This window comes from Hibiscus syriacus, unplaced genomic scaffold (assembly GCF_006381635.1).
Source record: "Hibiscus syriacus cultivar Baekdansim isolate YM2019G1 unplaced genomic scaffold, ASM638163v2 tig00110384_pilon, whole genome shotgun sequence".
NCBI classification, from domain to species: domain Eukaryota; kingdom Viridiplantae; phylum Streptophyta; class Magnoliopsida; order Malvales; family Malvaceae; genus Hibiscus; species Hibiscus syriacus.
In genome coordinates, this window is record NW_024062715.1 from 902,922 (window position 1) to 920,683 (window position 17,762).

The window sequence follows — 17,762 nt, forward strand, 5'->3', positions numbered from 1 at the left end:
ATTCGATAGCTACTATTGGGGAAGCCAGGATAAAAAGAATAATTGCCCATGGTTTGAGACCCGAATATCGAGGGTTTGTTGCTGCTATACAGGGATGGCCGACACAACCATCGCTTGTTGAGTTCAAAATTTTGCTTGCATGTCAAGAAGTCATGGCCAAGCAAATGGGAGAAGTCTCGCTGAAGGGTAAAGAGGAAGCGCTCTACACCAGCAAAAGCATAGGCATTTTTCAGCGGTATACTGGCAGTGGATCTAAAAAAGATGGTGAAAAGGTGAAAATTTACCAAGAAAAGGTGAATAGTGAAGACGGTTGGTATGTTGAAGGGTTATTTACTACGGAGGAAGAAAAATTAGCTCTCACGGTAACAACACCAGAACGGATTGACTACAAGAATGATTGGATCGTAGATTTAGGCTGCTCTAATCATATGGCGGGTGACAAACATAAGTTGTAAAACCTGTCTAAGTACAATGGAGGTCATGTGGTGGTGACAGCTGATAACTCAAAGTTACCAATAACTCACATCGGTAAGACAATAGTTACACATCGATATTAATTCTAACCAGGTACAACTTCAAGATGTTTACCATGTCCCAGGAATGAAGAAAAAATTTGCTATCTGTGGCTTAATTAACATCACCAGGCCATTATGTCTTATTTGGTCCCCAAGACATGAAGGTTTAGTGTGACCTCAAAATCTCAAAAACACCAACAATAGAGGTACGACGTTTGAAGTCAATCTACGTGATGTCATCAGAGTCTGCATATATAGACAGGACAAGAAAAAATGAGACATCAGATCTATGGTACATGCGGTTAGGTCACGTTAGCTATTACAAGCTAAGTGTGATGGTGAAGAAGTCGATGCTTAAGGGGCTTCCTCAACTATACGTGATAACAGACACGGTCTGTACGGGATGCCAGTATGGTAAAGCACACCAATTACCATATGCTAGTCAAAGTTTAAAGCAAAATAACCATTGGAATTAGTTCATTCTGATGTGTTCGAACCGGTTAAGCAACAGTCAATTAGCGGTATGTGGTACATGGTAACATTCATTGATGAATTCTCCAGGTATGTGTGGGTTTTCTTTATGAAAGAAAAATCTGACACATTTTCAAAGTTTAAAGAGTGCAGAGAGTCAGCTGAAGGAGAAGTGGGAAAGAAGATATGTTGCTTGTGCACAGACAACGGAGGAGAATATAAATCAAACGAGTTATCTCAATACCTAAGGGAATGTCGAATACATCAGTACACTTGAGCCAACACACCACAATATAATGGTGTAGTAGAAAGAAAAAATTGGCATCTTGCAAAAATTTGTCGAAGTATGCTACATGCAAAGAATGTACCTGGAAGGTTTTGGGCTGAAGCAATGAGGACTACAACCTTTGTGATTAACAGACTTCCTCAACCAATGTTAGAATTTGTTTCACCCTTTGAGAAACTATGAAACATGAAACCTACAGTTATCTACTTTCGAGTATTTGGTTTTGTATGTTATGTGTTTGTTCTTGATCATTTACGGAGCAAGTTTGACAAGAAAGTTGTTAGATGTATCTTTGTGAGATACGACAGTCAGAGAAAGAGGTGGAAATATTGTGATCCAATGAGTGGAAGATGCTACACGTCACGAAATATGGTATTTGATTAAGCATCTTCTTGGTGGTCCTCAGAGAATGAGGTGTTACCAAACTCGAGAGAATTTGGAGACAATCTGCAACAACTGGGTATGTGTTTAAGCTTGGCTCTGAAACAATTTCTTGGTGTAGCAAGAGACATCCGACTGTGTCCTTATCAACTACAGAAGTAGAGCATCGAGCAGTAGCAATGACAGCTTAAGAAAGCACGTGGCTGATACAACTATTGAATGATCTACATCAATCAGTAGATTATGTAGTTCTATTGTACTGTGACAACCAATCGACAATTCGGCTGGCGGAGAATCCTGTTTTTCATGCAAGAACTAAACATGTGGAAGTACATTATCAATTTGTTAGGGAAAAAGTTTTTCAAGAAGAGATTGAGATGAGGCAAGTCAAGACAGATGAGCAAATGTTGACTTGTTTACAAAAAGCTTGAGTGTTGAAAAGTTTGAACATTTCCGTTGTCAGTTTGGCGTGATTCAAAGAATGAGGACTAACATTGAGGGGGAGTGTTGAGAATTCAATATTAGCCTTAATAAGTCCACACCTAAATTAATTTGATGTCATTGCGTACATCAATTTAGTTTTGATGTCATTGCTTACATCAATTTAGTTAGGTGAAAATTAGGTATTTTTCTCATTTTTAATTTCAATAGTTTAAATTATTTTGTGGTTATTTTAATTAGTGGTTTAGATTGGTTCTTGTAACCTATAAATACTCCATTTGTATTTGAGTTTTATCATCCAATAATCAAATCTTAATTATAAGCATTTGAAAGCTTTCTTAAGAGTTCTCCCCTTTTTCAATTTTGTGAGATTATTCTAAAGAGAGTTTTTCTTCTTCTTGATCAATTAGAGTTTTTACTCTATTTTGATTCAACATGAGCCATCTGAGAATTTTTGCGACCATCTATTACATCAATGTTCCTAACTTTATCCCTTTCCTTGGAATCCAGTGCTTCCTCCACACCAGGAGTTGAATTCCCCAACACCAATCTAGTTGTTGCTCTCTTCAATCCCTACATAATATAATTAACGATTAATACCAAACAAACCATAGGATGTCATTTATCTTGAAAACCTCTCAAGGCTGCCCTTTAAAATTCAACAATAAACTCTCTCACCCAAAACAACCCAAAAAAGTTTTAGTAAACTATATGTATATTATCCAAACTATCACTTTTGTTTTATTTTGGTCACCTAACAATTTTTTTTCAAAAATCATTATTTAGTTTTGGTTTCATTTTAGTTCTCGTTGTTAAAAAATTAACAGTGATGCTAATGTATCACTATAAGATGAAGCCACATCATCATTGGAAAAAATTAAAAACATGCAACATCAATAGTTCTGCTAATTTTTTAACTATGGGTGACCAAAATGAAACATAACGTAACATTAAGTTTGATTTTGAAAAAAAAAAGTAATTTAGTGACCAAAATAAAATAAAAGTGACAGTTGAGGTAGTAAATGTGTAGTTTACCCAAAATATTATGATGAAAAAGGAACCTAAAATTAATTAGAACATTTGGTATCATGTAAAATACTAAGAAGATTATATTTTCTTATATCATCGACATTATAGATGTATATACAAGCATAAAGATTCTATAATATGTAAGGTAATATTCTACATTAATTATGAAATATCATACATTAAATATAATAAATATTAACTTTAATATTTAATTTATAATATTTATTAAATATGAATCAAGCTATATGCGGATGTAAGTGGTTAAAGCGGTGATCGTTATTAATTCCTAGACTCTAGAGGTCTCGGATCGAGTACGATGCCTATAGATTTATTTAAGTGTTTATTATCAAATGATTGAGAGTCTTTCGAACAAATAATATCTTGAAGTCACTCTAGACAAATCAATTTTTTTTTATAAATGTCTCGCTTATGGGAGTCTCTATCATGCCCTTGCAATGTAGGAACCCCGCATTCTTCATCTGTTGAAGATTCCAGGCTGATCACAGTGATTTGTGTAACAACCCGATAATATCAAAATAATATTTAATAGAAATTTGAAGATTTAATTGTGAAAATTTGTAATTTTTAGGGACTAAATTGAAAGATTTTAAAACTTGTAGCTTGTTTTAGAGTTAAAGAAAATTCAGGGACCAAGCCCTAAATTTACCCAAAAAAGTTAGGTATTTGGTTTATATATATATATATATATGATATATGCGTGAATTGGGTTCTGAAAATCAGAACCCAATTCCTCCCAAATTTCCATTTCCTTACCTCAACTTCCGACGACGATTCCGACACCGTCCGAATTTCGATCCTCTTTTTGAAAGTACCATCGTGTTCGTTATCGAGTCAGGAACAATCCCCTCAATTTAATTGAAGCGAAACGCTGCATCGTGAATTTCAAGTCAAAGCATCGACGTTTTTTTTAAGCTCAATCGCCTAGAAAATCCTAAATTCATCGTCGATCGCTACTCCGTTTACGACACCTCCCGCACCATCGTGTTCCTTGTGTCGTTCCGAGTCCGCCGGTGTCATCCTCGATCTCCGTTAACGGCGGCGCGTGGGGAGGTGGATCAGTCAAAGATTCGGCCGAGTCGAAATCGAGCTCTCCGCCGTTCAAAAATTTGAACCGATCTTTGTAAGTATCTCGAAATCGCTCAAAATAATTTTTAGAAATTTTTCCGTGATTTTTAGAGCCCCGGAGAACGTCGCATGCGCCACACGCGCCACCGTAGGGCGAGTGAGCGACCGGTTCAACCGGTTTTCTTAAGGGTTTGACCGGTTTGACCGGTCACGACCCGTTTACCCGTTGACTCGACCCGTTTACCCGTTTACCCGACCCGACCGTTGACCCGACCCGACCAGTTGACCGTTGACCGGTGCTATTCTGGGAATTAATTCGGTTTTGGTGCTATTTTGGGAATTAATTCGAAATAGGTGCTATTTTGGTAATTTTTCGAAAAGTGATATTCTGGGAATTAATTCGAAATTGGTGCTATTTTGGGAAATAATTCGAAAAGGGTGCTATTTTGGTAATTATTTTAAAAGGTAAAATGTTTGACATTTGTTGACCTCCTTTGACCAGAACTTTGACTGGATTTGACCGGTTATTAAACGACCTTTGTTTTCGACCAAAAATACCTATCCTGATAGTTTTAGACGTTCCGAATCCGTTTTTGGGGTCCGTTTCACTAAATTCAAACCCGAAAGTCTCCAAATCGTCAGTCAAACCCGTTGACTTTATTTTTAACCAAGAATTTGAAATTTCAGAAGGTCATACTTTATGTTTTTCGACGTCCTGAATTTGATTCCGAAGTCCGTTTTGCCAAATTCTGACCTGAAATTTCCGAATCGAGCTTGTAAACCCAAAAAGGCTTAATATTTTAATATTTTGATTATTTAAATGAGATTTGGTCAATGATTTATTCAATAAAAATATTTTATGAAGGTACTCGTGTTTCACCTGAGCAATGATCAATTAGGTCCGGTGTTATCCGTTCGTTAGATCAGCCTGAACCGCGTACTATGAGAATTACCCGTAGGTTTCCGTATATTATTTAAATAATATTTAGATTATTTATATTAGGATTCCAATATGGATTTTTCTAATTCGTAGGATCTAGCGCTGCAGCAGAACGTGATCGACAGACCCAGTAATAGGCTTCCCTATCTGATTTCTCAGACTGTTACAGGTGTGTTTCCCAACAGTGTTAATTATTTCTGTTTTAAAATATACATCTGAACATTATGTATATGACATCTGATTTGCCACATATTTCTGATATGATTTCTGGTTACGGTATTTTATACCGATTTTCTGAATATTGAATATTCGATATCTGAAATTCTGTATACTACTGACTTGTCTTCTGATTTCCGTATTTCTGTATATTATTGTTAAGCATGAACACTTTTATGTTTTAAAGATTTAATCATTGTTTTCATTCAAATACATTCATGAACATCTCCATCATTGGGGGGTAATGTTGAAGGAAGTATATCTGCAGGTTCCTCGGCTTTGTGCTCAGGGCCTTATTTGTTGTGTGGGCTGGGTGTATGGTTCTGGGGAACCTACACATTCTGTTGTGATGGGCTGGGGGTAGTGTTTATTTTTTTTAACGACATAATTGCATAAACCAACTTTACTGGAATATTTTTATCAGTATGTTTTTATATACACTGTATGGAACACACTGGGCTTTTTAGCTCATTCTGTAGTTTTTTCCCTTTTTCAGATAACAACATACCATAAGCTAGCAGATTTGGCATCAGGAGAAATCAACTACTTTATTTTGTACGAACATATATTTCTATATGTTTTTCGATTATGTTTGGTGACATGTATTTTATTATCGTTTTGGACATATCTGTATTATTAATATTATGTTCTATATTATATTTAACGTTCTATAAGCGGAAAAAAAAAACCTCTGAATGGGATATATGACCTGCTTAGGTTTGGGTCTATCTTACAGACCGGGTCTAGGTTACAATTTGGTTCATATTCATAGCCGAGAGATTATGAGGTACCAAAAGACCACTCTCTCTCCCACCTACTTGTGGGCTCTTTTCCGCTAATATTAACCATTTTCTCAGGGGTAATAATTTTGATGTTGCCAATTGCCATTACTAAACTCGGTGGTAAGCTTCTGTTCTTGTTTGTCTCACTCACCAGGACATGAAATAACAAAAAAAACATACCCCTATACTTTTACTTTTTTAAGACAAGAACGATCAACTTTTTCAGAATCTCAAACGGATACTACATAGTAAGAAGCCCATCTTCATTTGTTGACTGTTGAAGCAAAATGAAAAACAGGAACGACCACACTGGGAGTCAAACCCACGACCTTCTGTTCCGAATCCACTGCGCTATGCGGTCGGATGTTCACCATATCCATTTTTTTTATATTACTATCATATGCTCATAATCAATCGAACACTCATTGAATACTGAATACTGCAACTTTAGGGGGGAATTTAAAAAATAGTATGAATACATGGGCAATTCATTAGCATGCCTGTCTATGACAATTTACTGATCTAAGAGCGAATATAAAAATTGGACTTCCAATAATAAATATTGAAAAGAAAATTGATTTGTAAGAGCAAGTAAAAATAAATAAATTTATTTGTAAATTATGTATTTTTCCTTTACGCTTAATAACTTATCTAACAAATACATTCATTTTCAAATAGAAAACATGAAGAATTTTTTTTAAGTATCCATCTACTTGCACTAAACAAGTACGTCCTTTTTAAGAGGATCATGGTTCGATGTTAGATATCTTCATCTTGTCCAAAAATAATAAAAGAATAATTATGTAGAAATTAAAAAATTAATATCACATCAGCATCTTTGTTAATTTTTTAACAATGTGTGATTAAAACAAAAAACAAACCTAACATTAAATATGATTTTGCAAGAAAAATAATAATTGAATGACCAAAATAGAAATGAAGTAATATATAGACGACTAAATAAATAATTTACTCTTTTTAATTATACGTGGACATCTCAATTTTGGCCTACCACCCCTCCTTTCTAAGGCACTGTTGATTGGAATGATGAAGCAGCTACAATATCTTTTGTTTCCTTTAATCCTTTGATCTAATATAAAAGATCAACTAAAATTTTGAGCAACTACAACATCATTATCATCAATCTGATCTTGAATTTAGGGGAACAAGCAAAACACCCTAAAAACAGGGCTTTGCATCCATGAACGTGGCACCACATTTCAATTATTAATTCAACATTCTCATTCTGATTCATGGAATCACCATTAGTATCAAGAGAATGCGGCAAGAATTCTATTTGTATAAATTGATAGCAAGAAATGGATATACAACAGAAATAAGTTTCAAAATAATAAAAAAAAACAGCTGCTGAGGTCTCAACAATCATCAAACCGTGATGAAATGTCAAACTTAACGTCATATCTCGACTTTTCTTTAATGTTACATCCTGTGATTTACTAAAAACTTACTGGAGCTTCGCAATAAAGGCAATGGCTTTGGCATGTCTGTTTTAAGTTGTTAGAACATCAGGGAGATTGGTGGGTGCTCCAAGAATTTTACCACCAGTATCAGGAAATGTTTCATGTCCCGGGATCGGAGAAACGCTCCCGTCTCTTCCGATTTCATATGGATACTGCATCAAGTGTCCCCTCATTTCTGTATAATCACTATCCGCATATGCTTTCCAGTTACTCTGGGCAATCTCATTAACAAGTTTTACACATTCTAGGCTTTGTGGTTCCCGGAAAGCATCGTTGAGTTCACCAAGGTGTTCCGCCCAGAGTGACATCCTATAACCATGAACCTAGATACAACAATGCTCGTGCAGCTTACAAATCTAGATAGTATGTAATAAAAGTCTATGTTTCAGGGCACCTAGTCAAATTTATGTAGAATCTGAAAAGAGAGAGTCCCGAACCTGGCCACGTGGGTTGGATTTCTTTACAGCCCATGTGTAGTTTGGCTGGTAAGCACCCATAGCTATTTCGGTGTCCCTTGAACCTTCTAAGGATCTCTGGTTAATGTTTGCAGATCCTATTAGCACATACTCATCATCCACTATCATCCCTTTGGCATGTACATATATCATGAATCTGCGGAACTTTTGAGTCAATCCCTGGCAAAAAGGAACAATGGAATCTGTGTTATTCGGGCTTGGCTGTGACTCTGAGTGCATTTATGTTTTTTTCCCAAAGATTTCCGTGCGTATAGTCATCTATGTAGATACAGGAAGAAAACAAAAAGGTTTATACCAGCTCACGGTTATCCTTGTTGTGATTTAGTTTAGTCGAACTCTCTAAAGGTGGAGCTTCACGTTTACCGAGGCAATAGAAGTTCAAGTACTCTTGTGGATGATACTGATCGGAAAGGCCAGCTTGGTCGAGTTCTTTCGCAATGATCGAGTACATCATGCTCACTGTTTGTCCCTATGTCCATTTAAACATATAAATAAACTTCCATTCCTATTATTGTGATAACTTGCTAGTTATCACAACATATAAACCGGTTTAAGTTCTTTGATCCTCCGATCCTCAACAAGTAAATGAAGAAAAGAACACACTGACAATATATAAACAGGTTTAAGTTCTGTTGGAACTATGCAAACTTTTTAATGCAGAATAATATGGAGCCAGAGATCAATCACATAGTAACAATGTAAACTTCCTTCCCCCCCCCCTTCTATTTGGAGTGAAAAAGGTTCATATTTGTAATGCACAATTCTTAATAAGGAGTGAGAAAACCTGAAAATATAGTATTTCCTGCACAGCATTGCTACTTGGCTCACCCTCTGGCCACATAGGTATTACTATGTACACCGCGAAACGTTCTTTCGCACGGATTTTGCTGGCTATTTTCAGGGCTAGTTCCATAGGGACTAAGTTATCAGCGCCTGGTTATGAAGAAAAATTGCTTCCATTACCATTTCATAGATGATTCCAAAGATACACGAAAAGCAGATGAAACACTCCTTAAACAAAGAGCTGACGACTTAATTGAGCTTGCCAAGAAATCAAGCTATAAGCATTTCTAGATTATGTAAAAATCGCAGATGTTAATTGGGAAAACCCCAATAAAAATTAACCTGCAATGATTACAGACAGATCAAAATTAACTGTTAATTTTCTTAAAATCAAGCTACCATTGAGACTTTTAGAAAATAATACCGAGGAACAGTAGTTTGAATGAAAGAAATAATGCAATTACTATAGTCTTTTATGTTTATGTGGATACATGCTAAACATAGTCTTGTAAGAAAAAGAGAACCTTTTAGCTTATTCGGAAAATATATTAGCAAATATGCATCTTTTAGCTTATCTGAGATAGATCCACTGGTTTTATAGACATTATGAAACATAACTGAAAGAGGGCCAAGTCATAGCTAAATTTCAGTTCCCCCCAAGGAGTTTAAATCCCCTTTGCACCAGCCAAATGGAAAAAGTGAAGTAGTACTAGTCTATGGTTGATTACCTGCATTTCTGTAGGATGGCCAAAAATATGAAGATCCAATGAAATACTGATTCTCAATATAAATTGAGTGTTGTGCTGATCTTATTGCTTTTATATAAGCTATATGGATGCTCATGTCTACTTTCAAGTTCTTCCCACATATAAGGTTCTGCAGAAACATACAAAATCAAAATACCAAGGTTCTTCATGTTATGGATGTCAAATTTAAAACAAGGACTAAGAAAACTACTAATGACCCAAAAGGCATTACAATGGGACAGTCTCAGACCTGAGCTGCAGCTTGCTGAACATCCTTTGGAAATCCTTTCACAGATCCAGAATCAATGGACCGGAATACCTATCATGAAGAGCGCCAACATTACCTCACCATGATGAATAGAAGGAATACAAGTCATTGTATGAAACATAATATTTCCAACCTGCACATGCCAATTATCTGGGTCACCTTCATCTCTAATACGCAGAACTTCGTTTCCATCAGAACCAGGAGAGGGACATGTTATCCATGAAACACGGTCTAACTTTATCAAGGCATCCTCCTGCCAAGGATTGACCTTTCTTACCTTGAAATCACGCCATTTTGTAGACTTTCTCCATCTTTGTTCAAAATTAGTCAATATATCATGTGCAGCAGGGCCCTCGACTCTGCAGTGTAGATCATGCCATGCTTGCCTTGGGCCGTAGGCATTACTCTATATGTCAAGACTTCCATTGTCAAAACCAATTCATAATAAAACAGCAATTTATTCAAGCAACTAGAAAGAGTATCATGTGCCAGAGAGATAGCTGAATGGGAGGCACCATATCATCAACTAAATACGCTATTCAACATTTACATCACTATTATCCAGTAGTTTCCAACACAGAGAGAAGAAGAAAACAAAATACGGAGAACCTTATCACATCTGACATCAAGCTTTTATGAGTATGAAGCCTTACGCTAGAAGAATAACATGATTACTAGAGGCACACAATGAAATGTTCATCCCAAGCTATTATATCTAAACTAGGTAACTAAATATATTACAATTAATGGAATATATACTTTTTTTTTCTAAAAGTTAGCCTAATAATATGTAACATTTGGCAACCGAATTTGAAACCAAGGACCTTGGTTTTTTGTGATACTTCCTTGGTATGAAGGTAGCTAGATCAAACACTGGAATTGTGATTAATCAACAGAAGTATACCTTGAACTTACTTTCGAAGACTAGTATGACTGGTTGTAAGCCTGCTGAGACACCTATGGAGCCAAATGTGAAATTTCGAACTAATGCAGAAAGTTTTTTCGTTGATAAGGAACATTATCAACGATTGGTAAGGAAGCTTATTTACTTGTCTTTTACAAGGTTAGATATTGTTTTTTCAGTTATCATTATAAGTCAGTTTATGCATGATCCTAGAGAGGAGGATTTTGCAACGGGAATTAAAATCTTGCGGAACCCTAAAATGATACCAAGACATGGGCTGGTTTTTACCAAGAATGAGAGCAGAAAGGTGAAAATCTTCACCGATGCAAGTTGGGAAGGAGAGCTCACATCCTGAAAGTCCACCAGTGGGTATTGTACTCGAGTATGGGCTAATTTGGTGACTTGGAGAAGTAAAACAAAAAACAAAACAAAAAACAAAATGTAGCGTCAAGAAGCATTGTTAAAACTGAGTTTCAAGCTTTGGCAAAAGGAATTTGTGAAGGTATTTGGGTACAATGGTTCCTGGAAAAACATAAATGAATCACAATAAAGATTTTAAACTTAATTGTGATAATCAATCAGTAATCGGCATTGCTAAAAATTCAGTACAACACGACCGAACAAATCAGGTGGAGTTAGATCGTCACCTTATGCCTGAAAAGGTTAAAAATGGAACAGTAAAACTTAATTTAATCTCTACTCGTGAGCAACTGGTCGATGTGCTCACCAAGGCACTTCATAAAATCATCTTTGAAGAGCATACATCCAAGTTGAGACTCTATAACATATACTCAGCAGCTTGAGGGGAAGTATGGGTGTTCATAATTTGGTTAAAATCGAATTAATCGACCGAATCAAATTTTTTTCTCTGTTAATCGATCAGTTAATTTTGGGTTCAATCAGTTAGCGGTTAATGTTTTTTTATTTCAATTATCGGTTAATTCGGTTAGAAATCGGTTAATTAACTAAATTAACTGAAATTAATAATTATTTAATATATTATATATATTATTTAGCTAATATGGATGTTTAAACTTCAATTTTAACCGAATAAACCGAAAATATTAAAATATTTAATATATATTATTTATATATTATTTATAAATTTCAGTTAATTCAGTTAACTGAACTTAGTTCGGTTTGATTAAAAAATTTTGAAAAAATTCGATTCGGTTAACGGTTAAAGGAAAAAAAAAATTGATTAATGTATTTGGGTAGTTCGATTCAGTCGGTTATTGCAGATAACATGTATGCTATTGTTTAAATAGATAGTTAGTTTAGGATAAGTCTCTAGTTTATCTTTAATTTAAATTTTAAATAGACTTTTACTTAGGTTAAGACTTCTTGTACAAGAGGTCCTCTAAAAAGGATAGGACTCTCTCTTTCTGTAACTGAATTAAAAAATAGAAAACAAAGAATTCTATTTCTCTAAAACTTACATCAACCTTTAGTTACCTTTTCTTTTTTCGCCAAGAACTCTCCTAACAGCTAATTACCCTTCAATTTACCACTGCTTTTATCCTTGTCTTTGATTCTCTTCCCAGAACTATATTAATAGACCTCTAGAATATCAAAGTGGGTGAGGCGATAGCAGCATAAATCTATGACAACAAAACATAGTAGCTAGAAAGTTTGCTTGTATTAGATTAATTCAAATGTTCATTAGACTGTAAGACTGTAAGTGTGCTTTTGAACTACATTTATACGGACAACTAAATGAAATCCAAAGTAAAATAACTTCATCCTCTGCTAAATTCTAATGCTATGTATTCCTATAATCTTCCATCATACTAGAAATGACAACGCACTCCACAATGCAGAGAGTTTAATGGGGGAGAAACCACTTACAGGAAATGTAGGATTATGAATATCACCCTTGAAGACTGTATCAAGATCAGTAAAGATCCGGTGCTCGGGTGTGTCATATCTACCATCACATAAATCTAGACCACCAATGAAAGCAGTTATTTTCCGATTATTTCCAGAGCCTGGGGAGTCAAGAAGCACACACTTCTGATGATGTGTGAAAAGGGTTCCCACGACCTGAATTAGAAGGATACATTCAAGGCATGGCTAAAACAACAAATTAAATGCATAGTCATATAGTTATGACCAATAAATGATAAAAATCTTTCATGAATATACTAGCATATGAGTGGTAAAGACAAGGCAGAAGCACAGTTGTTTTAGTACAGAAACTTGGTTCCACAAATTCCTTACCTGCTGCTTGAAAAAACTAAGTTTGCTGCTTGCATAGCGAGGAGCGAGCACACAATGAACATTTGTGCGTTTGAAAAATTTTCTAGTCTCTTCATCATGCGTCTGCATGACACCTTCCTGCACTCAAGCCTAGCATCATTCAGGATGCATATATGGGTAAAAAAAATCACTAAATGAATACTGTTCGACCGATTCATCTGTATAAGTGAGGTACATAGGTTAAGGGTGGTTGGGAACGAAACAATAACATTACAAAAGGACTTCAACGGTAGGTGTAAAGCCTATTCATGGAAATGGCATCAACTGGCTCTTAAATCAATAACTTTAAAAGGCCTACGTATACAAGAATTATCCCAATATTATGGCAAAAATATGCTTTCTTTTTCTGGCCAGGACAAAGGAAACACGATCAGACACGAAGGTAAGTACTACTTGATGTAAATTCTGAACTAATGAGTGATGAACTGTACCGTTTTCAAAAGAAGCTTGTCATGTGAAGTTTTATCATCCCATATCAGCAAAATCACACGCACCCCTTCTTGCGATTTGTATCTCAACAACTCTCCCAAAGAAAGCTGCCCTTCCTCAGGTAAAGGCTTTGTTGGTTCCCTCACAAGTTTTACAGGATGGTGGACGGACCAACCAACTAAATATATGAGGTATTTTGCTTCCAGAATGGCATGGCATATGTCTTCCCAACATTGTCCTTGCTTAAAAGTTTTTTCATCATCAAGGGGAATTTCAGGTAGCAAGGAATCAGGTACATGAGCATCCTGGTAAAGGGTTATATTCCCCCCTTTACGGAGTGGGAAATATGTATTTGGAACTCCCATGTAATCTGGTCCAGTCCCGACACCATGTTGATATACAGGATTTTCTTCCACTGGCCTAAACTGAAGAGTAACATGCAGTTCAGGATTTCGATCAGTCCCAGAATGGCCAACAATATTGAACCAGCCATTAATTTCATCTCCTGTAACAACTTTTTCAGCTGCTATCGCAACCACTCCTATAAGTTCAGCACCAAGAACATCATTGTCCTTAACATGAAACTCGATATTTTCTACAGGATGTGCAACTGGCACAATGAAATGTTCATCCCAAACGGGATTCTCACAATTGGAAATTACTCTAGATTGAGCAACTGTAGCCCCTGAAAGGCAAACAGATACATAAGGGTCACTAGTATTCATAGACTGCCTTCCAGAGGGCTTAATGTTAGAGGTCATACGGCCAGAGGACTTAATGCTAGAGGCCTTACTGCCAGAGGACTTGATGCTAGAAGCCATACTGCCAGAGGACTTAATGCTAGAGGCCTTGGGTTTCTTTCTGGAGGAACTCTCACAAGTTCTACACATAGAAAACAGTTTCCTCATTCTTTCTGAATTTAAATCCATATTTGGAAGACTTTTAGCTTCTATAATCCAGAAATCAAGTTCCCCATGAAGGAAGGTGGTTCCCTCAGCATCCCTTCCGTTTGGAGATTTTTCGTGACCCATTCTGACTAATTAAGCAAAGAACAAATGGTTCAAATATCTCATTTCTACCAGACCTGAACCCAGAACATCAAATCACAACAATATGCTGAAACAAGAGAGGCTGAATTCTTTTCCCGGGTCACTCAGTCTTTTCAGCACATGACTTACACCTACATCTCAAAGCAAGTGAGCATCCTCAATTGAACAAGAAGCCTCATACTTAAAGGATTCAGCATCTTTATCATAAAAACAAAGCGGCCAGACAATACGAAATACACAAAAAATTATTTTTGCCTGAACCATTACTCAGAGGGCCTCTCCAGCAAGCTGATAAAAAAAAACATAAGCAAATGCAGTATGGATATTGAAGATATCGGGATTGAACATTCATTAAGGATATTCCCATGATTTATACTTGCCTCTATAGTATAGTTGAAGTAAACAATTTGCACTGTCAATTTAGGAGTCAAAAATGTACACTAAAGATAATGCATGCAGAAACATCATTGATGAATTGTTTCTAAAAACAATTCATATTTCAAATAAGCTTGTTTCAATTATCCTAATCTGATCATCCGGCATAAATGAAATGGGAAAAAAAAATAGTTGATCATTTCACAGGCAAGGTTACAAAATATCATCGTACCAAACGTAAGAAAAATCATATATCACCAAACAAAAGGGCATTACTGGCAATAATTTATTAGTACCTCAACCATTTGGATCAAAATCGAAAGAAATCAAAATGAAAAACGAATGGAAGGAAGAAAACGCACATTATAGTTAAGGAATGCGTATGCAATAGCTTTGTCTTGGCTGTACTATAAACCTTGTTGAAGAAGATGAGCAAGGTTATCAATTTTGTGTTTAGGGTGAAAGAAAATGGCAGAACAAAATGAGAGGAGCAACATTTGTTTTGAGTTTTGTTTAAGAGAGAATTGCAGCGAAAATGGTGGGAAATATGAGGCGAACATTGGTTTTGATTCAAACTTGGTCTCGGAAGGAACGTATTATCCTTGTTTCATACCCTTTGCTACCCGATTTATACGCTTGTATGTCGATTTTTTAATGGATTAACTACATAATTGATCATTTATGTTTGTGTTTTGTCTATTTTTCTTCATTGATTTAAAAAAACATAATATATGGTTACTTTCATTTTTATTTAATTAATATATGGGTACCATGAATAAACTGATGTTAAATATTTTGGTATAATCACACATTTAATCCATGTTATTTACATATTTTCTCAATTCAGCTGCTAAATAATATGATCAAATGTGTGATTATATCAAAATATCATGTCATTAATTTGTTAACTGTTAACTGCAGTTAACCCATGGTGACTACATCTTAAATAAATAAAAACGAAAAATGATCATATCTTAATTAAATAAAAATGAAAGTGACCATATATTTTATTTTTTTAAATGGTAAAGAAAAGTGGATAAAACACAAACATGAGTGATCAATCTTGTAGTTTACCCTTTTTTAATTTACTGAGAATTCTATTACGTATAATAATTTTGTAAGGGTAATCTACACGGGTTACTAATATTTAAATAAGTTCTCGTTTTCTCAACTGAAGTTTCATAGGGAATAAATTAAGCACTAATATTATCGATTTATAACAAAATAATCACTCTACTGTCACCCCTGCTTGATTTTATATCTAATTTATCCAATAACTTTCTAATTTTCATTTTTTTTTTCTAAACATTCGACCACCTCCACTATATTTACATGAACCACCCTTTATGCAACGACGGTTGAAAACCACCTCCCTCATATCTGTGATGATTTGGCGGTCAAACAACAAAGCATCTCCCTCAGATTTGTACCACTTTATATACAAAAGCAATCCTTTTTTATGATCATTCTTGATAAACTTCCAACAAAAGAGAGACTAGTAAGAAGGGGTATGACTGCTGATGAGCATTGTGCATTATGCCATCGGAATATTGAAATGTGTGATAATCATTTTGCTAGATGTAGTCTTACAAAATTTGTTCGGAGAATGGTTTTGATGCAATACAATGTACACCGTGCACAGGAGCTTGATGGATTGACAGCAAGAATTTCAATGGTTGTGCAGAAAACTTAAAGGTAATCCTCTCATTACTTTGTTCTTAAAGCATCCATGAAATGCACCACTTTATTTCATTTGGAAAGAGGAACAGAAAGTTATTCCAAGAAGTGCAGTAAACTGAAGAAGAGAGCTTTAGACAAATTAAGAATTTTGTTAGTACGAGACATAGGAGAGAAGATTGTGCACATGCCTTAGTATAGTTTGGAATATTCAAGAGTAAATAAGAGTGTAGGTTGAATGTATAGTTTGAAATGTACAGCTTTTTGAGTTGATGTTTGTTGTTCATTAGTTCTGAAATATCAACAAACCCATCATAATGCAACGAACAATTCACCATTAGATATCTCTTATATTCAACCAAGAATCCCGCACAGCAGAAGCCCCGGCTAACCTAGAGGCTAGAAACTACTGCAGTACAATACTACAATCCCAGCAAAAACCATCTTACCAGAGCATCAAGTGACTTCATAATAATCCAGGCTGGAAAAGCTATTGCATATTATAACCATAATCAATAGACATCAGCATGCATCCTATTTTGTCAAACTCCTTTCAGAACAGCTAGGAATGAACTCCATTTAATTTGTTCCCAAGGGGGTGCTTTTTGACCATCGTTGTTGCTGATGTGTGAAGGGTGGTTCACGTGAATATAGTGGAGGTAGCGGGATGATTGGGAAAAAAATGGAAATTAGAAAGCTTTTAGGGAAAATTGGATATAAAATCATTGTTCAAACACCTATTTGATATTTTAGTAGAGTTTATGAGTAAAACTAAATATTGACATTTTCGTTAATATTGATATGTTATCAATTTAACGGGAATGGCGGTAGAGTAACCATTTTGCTACAAATCAATAATGTTAGTAATCAATTTGTTACTTTTGAAATTTTAGTGTGAAAAACAAAACTTAGTCAAACATTAGTGACTATTTTTTTAGTATACCCTTAGTCAAACATAGAGAAGTTTTACGGATAATTAGGGGTGAACAAAACCCGATTTGATTAGAAAAAAATCATTTTTTTACTCGACTCGACGCTAAAAAATTCAATTTGATTTGATTCGAATCATAATTTTATAAACTCAACTCGACCAAAATAATTTAAATAAAATTTGAATTATAAAATTAAACTCGGACAACTCAAAATTTTTAATAATCAGTTGAATGAT

General features: G+C 35.2%; 2 protein-coding genes across 2 annotated transcripts in view; one reads left to right on the top strand and one right to left on the bottom strand.

The window, feature by feature from the left end:
- LOC120122196 overlaps positions 1-7,532 on the top strand; it is a 40,766-nt gene extending 33,234 nt beyond the window's left edge. The window contains exon 18 of the mRNA XM_039141400.1: positions 7,521-7,532. The gene's annotated coding sequence lies outside the window, so the exon portion shown is untranslated. The remainder of the gene's footprint in view (positions 1-7,520) is intronic.
- Positions 7,533-7,601: 69 nt separating this feature from the next.
- LOC120122047 (phospholipase D delta-like) lies at positions 7,602-14,687 on the bottom strand. Its single transcript, XM_039141299.1, has 11 exons — positions 14,342-14,687; positions 13,496-14,236; positions 13,026-13,142; positions 12,654-12,848; positions 10,035-10,307; positions 9,884-9,952; positions 9,616-9,763; positions 8,889-9,037; positions 8,400-8,573; positions 8,066-8,263; positions 7,602-7,951 (listed from the first exon to the last, which is right to left on the bottom strand). Exons 1-11 carry the CDS (start codon positions 14,522-14,524, stop codon positions 7,658-7,660), a joined length of 2,541 nt encoding a protein of 846 aa, XP_038997230.1. The 5' UTR covers positions 14,525-14,687; the 3' UTR covers positions 7,602-7,657.
- Positions 14,688-17,762: the final 3,075 nt, after the last annotated feature.

Coding starts and splice junctions, on each gene's coding strand:
- LOC120122047 (XM_039141299.1), bottom strand. CDS start 14,524: ATGGGTCACGAAAAATCTCCAAACGGAAGGGATGCTGAGGGAACCACC. Junction 10,308..12,653: donor TTCATAATCCTACATTTCCT/GTAAGTGGTTTC, acceptor CTTGACATATAG/AGTAATGCCTACGGCCCAAG. Junction 9,764..9,883: donor TTCAGCAAGCTGCAGCTCAG/GTCTGAGACTGT, acceptor ATGTTTCTGCAG/AACCTTATATGTGGGAAGAA.